The 3,396-nt window shown below is 44.6% G+C and overlaps 1 protein-coding gene across 1 annotated transcript; it reads left to right on the top strand.

Annotated features, from left to right (window-relative positions):
- Positions 1-472: 472 nt before the first annotated feature.
- On the top strand, positions 473-3,186 carry LOC143532225 (uncharacterized). Its single transcript, XM_077027338.1, has 3 exons — positions 473-1,259; positions 1,533-1,997; positions 2,540-3,186. Exons 1-3 carry the CDS (start codon positions 473-475, stop codon positions 3,184-3,186), a joined length of 1,899 nt encoding a protein of 632 aa, XP_076883453.1.
- Positions 3,187-3,396: the final 210 nt, after the last annotated feature.

Here is a 3,396-nt window from a genome sequence, read left to right as displayed (position 1 = left end):
TTCCCAGAACAAAGCATAACCATTGGACCAACTATCTCTGAAGAGGCGCGCGCGGCGCTAAAAATACTGTTAATCAAAAGTATAGATGTCTTCTCTTGGACCCCGGCGGACATGAAAGGGGTCCCAAGAAGCAAAGCGGAGCACGAATTAAAAGTCAATTCGGCCTTCGTTCCAGTGGTACAGAAACGAAGAAAGATGGGACCAGACCAAGCAAAATCTTGTGATGAACAAGTCCAGCAACTAGTAGACGCCGGAATAATCCGCGAAATCCAATACCAAACATGGATAGCCAATCCAATGATGGTACCCAAAGCAAACGGGTAATGGCATATGTGCATTGACTTCAAAGATCTCAACAAAGCATGCCTAAAATATTGTTACCCGTTGCCAGAAATTGACCTCAAAGTGGACGCGCTAGTACCCTTTGTTCAAATGTTTTTTGGACGCATTCAAAGGATACCATCAAATCCACATGGCGGTGAAAGACCAAGACAAAACGGCGTTCCGAACAAACAATGGAACATACTGTTACAAGATGATGTCATTTGGCCTTAAGAACGCCGGGTCTACATACCAGCGATTGATGGACAAAGAGTTCAAGTCTCAAATAGGGAGGAATTTAGAAGTTTACATGGATGACTTGGTCATAAAAAGCAAGACGGAGATAGCAATGTTGAAGGACGTTGAAAAGACCTTCAAAATATTAAGGTCAATTAGCATGAAGCTTAACCCGGGAAAGTGCTCATTCGGAATGGAAGAAGGGAAATTCCTAGGGGTGATTGTGACCAATGGCGGCTTCAAGGCCTACCCAGAAAAACTTGAAGCAGTGCTAAAGATGCCTTCACAAAAACCTGTCAAGCAAGTGAAAACACTTAATAGCCGACTAGTCGCGCTGAATAGATTCTTGTCAAGTCATGCAGAAAGATTTTTCCCGTTCGTTTCAACCTTGAGAAACTGCCTCAAGAAATCTCAGTTTCTATGGACAGAAGAGGCAGAAACGGCATTCCAGGAAATCAAGTCGCGCTTAGCAGAATTACCAACGCTAACAGCCCCAAAGGCGGGAGAGCCATTAGTAGTATACCTAGCAGCTTCCGAAAGAACAGTCAGTGCGGTCCTAATGGTGGAAAGAAATGGTGTTCAAACACCCATTTACTATGTAAGCCGCACCTTAGCGGATGAAGAAACAAGATACTCCACCTTGGAAAAGCTGGTTCTATTTCTGGTACAGACAGCGCGGCGCCTGAGAAGATACTTTCAAGGTCACCCAATACATGTTCTCACCAACTATCGCTTACAAAATATATTGAGCAAGCCGGAACTGTCCGGAAGACTAGAAAATGGGCGATAGAGTTGGGAGAATACGCAATCGAATATAAACCCAGGCCAGAAATCAAGGGCCAGGTTTTGGCCGAATTCATAGCGGAAGTTCCTCAAGAAAAAGAGGAAGAATGCCAAAAAGAGATAGAACCTCCTGTCGATCAAAAAAAGATGAGGTTTGGAAGTATTCACAGATGGAGCATCTAATGATGTAGGCGCAGGCGCAGGGCTAAGAATAACCAACCCACAAGGGCAACATTTCACATATGCAATACGCCTTGAATTCAACAATGAGGCGGAATATGAAGCGTTGCTAGCAGGGTTAAGAATCGCCAAAAAGTTAGGGGCACAACACTTAGAAGCGCACGTTGATTCAATGCTAGTGGCAAATCAGATTGAAGGCTCATATGACGCAAAGGATGATAAAATGGCATCATATTTAGCGCAGGCCAAAGCGCTAATGGCAGCCTTCACCACATGCAAAGTAAAGCACATCAAGTGGAGTGAAAACAAACAAGCAGATGCCCTGAGCAAATTAGCATCGGTTGGTTTCGAGCACCTCGCAAAAGATGTCCGCATCGAAGTTCTCGCAACGCCTTCAACAATGAATGAAGAAGTCTACGTGTGTTCAATGGCAGAAACAAATTGGATGACACCAATTGTCACCTACCTAGCGAGAGGTTTCTGTCAGAAAAGAAAGCAGAAGCCAGGAAAATTCACCACAAGGCGCTGAATTATACAATTCAGGATGGCATCTTGTATAGACGATCATACTTAGGGCCACTTCTCAGATGCGTAGATCCACAAGACGCAAATTACCCGCTGAGAGAAATTCACGAAGGGATATGCCGCGTGCATGCGGGCCCAAGAATGGTGGTCGCCAAAATCATGAATACCGGATACTATTGGCCGGGCATGCATGTGGACGCTGAAAAAGAGTTGAGACGATGCAGTGCATGTTAGCGCCATGGGCCGAACACCCTACTCCCAAAAAATGTCATGATCCCGGTAACAGCCTCTTGGCCATTCCAGAAATGGGCAATTGATATAACGGGACCGTTCCCGAGGCGCCAGGGCGAGTGAAATTTCTTATTGTCTCAATTGATTACTTCACAAAGTGGGTTGAAGCGAAGCCAGTGGCAACGATAAACACGGCCAACGTCAAAAAATTCATATGGGAATTCATCATATGTCGCTTCGGATTACCCAATAATCTGGTCAGCGACAACGAAACGCAATTTGCGGATCAACATCCAACGATGGCTGAAGGAGTTGAACATCACCCAAACATTTACTTCCGTTGTCCATCCACAAGGGAACGGAGATGTGGAATGCGCCAATCGAGCCATTGTCGGCGGTATCAAGAAAAGGCTGGCAAATTACAAATCAGGATGGGTTGATCAAGTGCCACATGTTCTTTGGGCTATACGAACCCAAAGAAGTACAAGTAACGCAGAAACACCGTTCAGTCTAACCTACGGTACAAAAGCAATGATCCCCGCCGAAGTCGGCGTCCCATCACCAAGAATAACATTGCCAAAAGACAATGAGGCAGAAAGGCGACTAGATTTAATGCTCCTTGAAAAACGTAGAGAATTAGCCGCAATAAGGGAACAAAATTACAAGAGCCAACTACAAAAGTACTACAATGCAAAAGTAAAAGTCTGTGAGTTCAATGCCGGAGATTACGTCCTTCTCAACAACGAGGCATCAAGAGCGCACGCGCAAGGCAAACTAGCGCTATCTTGGGAAGGCCCTTATCAAATTAAAGAAGTATTAGGAAAGGGCGCCTACGCGCTAATGCAACTCGATGGCTCACCGATTCCAAGGACCTGGAATGCAGCGCAGTTGCGAAGGTGTTATATGTAAATCGATTCCAAAATATTGTAAAAATAGGCCAAGGGTCAACATGAATGGAAACGATACCCCACATTTCACAAGATAAAACAAGAACTTCATTTCATATAGTTACAAAATATTTACGAACGGGTTCCAACACCCGCAAAAGAAACTACAACTAACTATAAAAATCAAAGGGATAGCCTAGTCAACATCGTTTATACTCTTCCCCGATTGATC

This window comes from Bidens hawaiensis, unplaced genomic scaffold (genome assembly GCF_021521415.1).
Source record: "Bidens hawaiensis isolate Kalapana, Puna unplaced genomic scaffold, B.hawaiensis_p1.1 tig00000702_1, whole genome shotgun sequence".
Classification (NCBI taxonomy): Eukaryota; Viridiplantae; Streptophyta; class Magnoliopsida; order Asterales; family Asteraceae; genus Bidens; species Bidens hawaiensis.
Note: the sequence above shows the minus strand (reverse complement) of the source record. Positions and strands in the feature narration are given on the sequence as shown.

What these genes read in the sequence shown, in the direction of transcription:
- LOC143532225 (XM_077027338.1), top strand. Translation starts at nt 473, where the DNA reads ATGGCGGTGAAAGACCAAGACAAAACGGCGTTCCGAACAAACAATGGA. An exon ending in CCTGAGAAGATACTTTCAAG is followed by an intron (nt 1,260 to 1,532) that starts GTCACCCAATAC and finishes CTAATGATGTAG; the next exon opens with GCGCAGGCGCAGGGCTAAGA. An exon ending in TGTCACCTACCTAGCGAGAG is followed by an intron (nt 1,998 to 2,539) that starts GTTTCTGTCAGA and finishes TAATCTGGTCAG; the next exon opens with CGACAACGAAACGCAATTTG.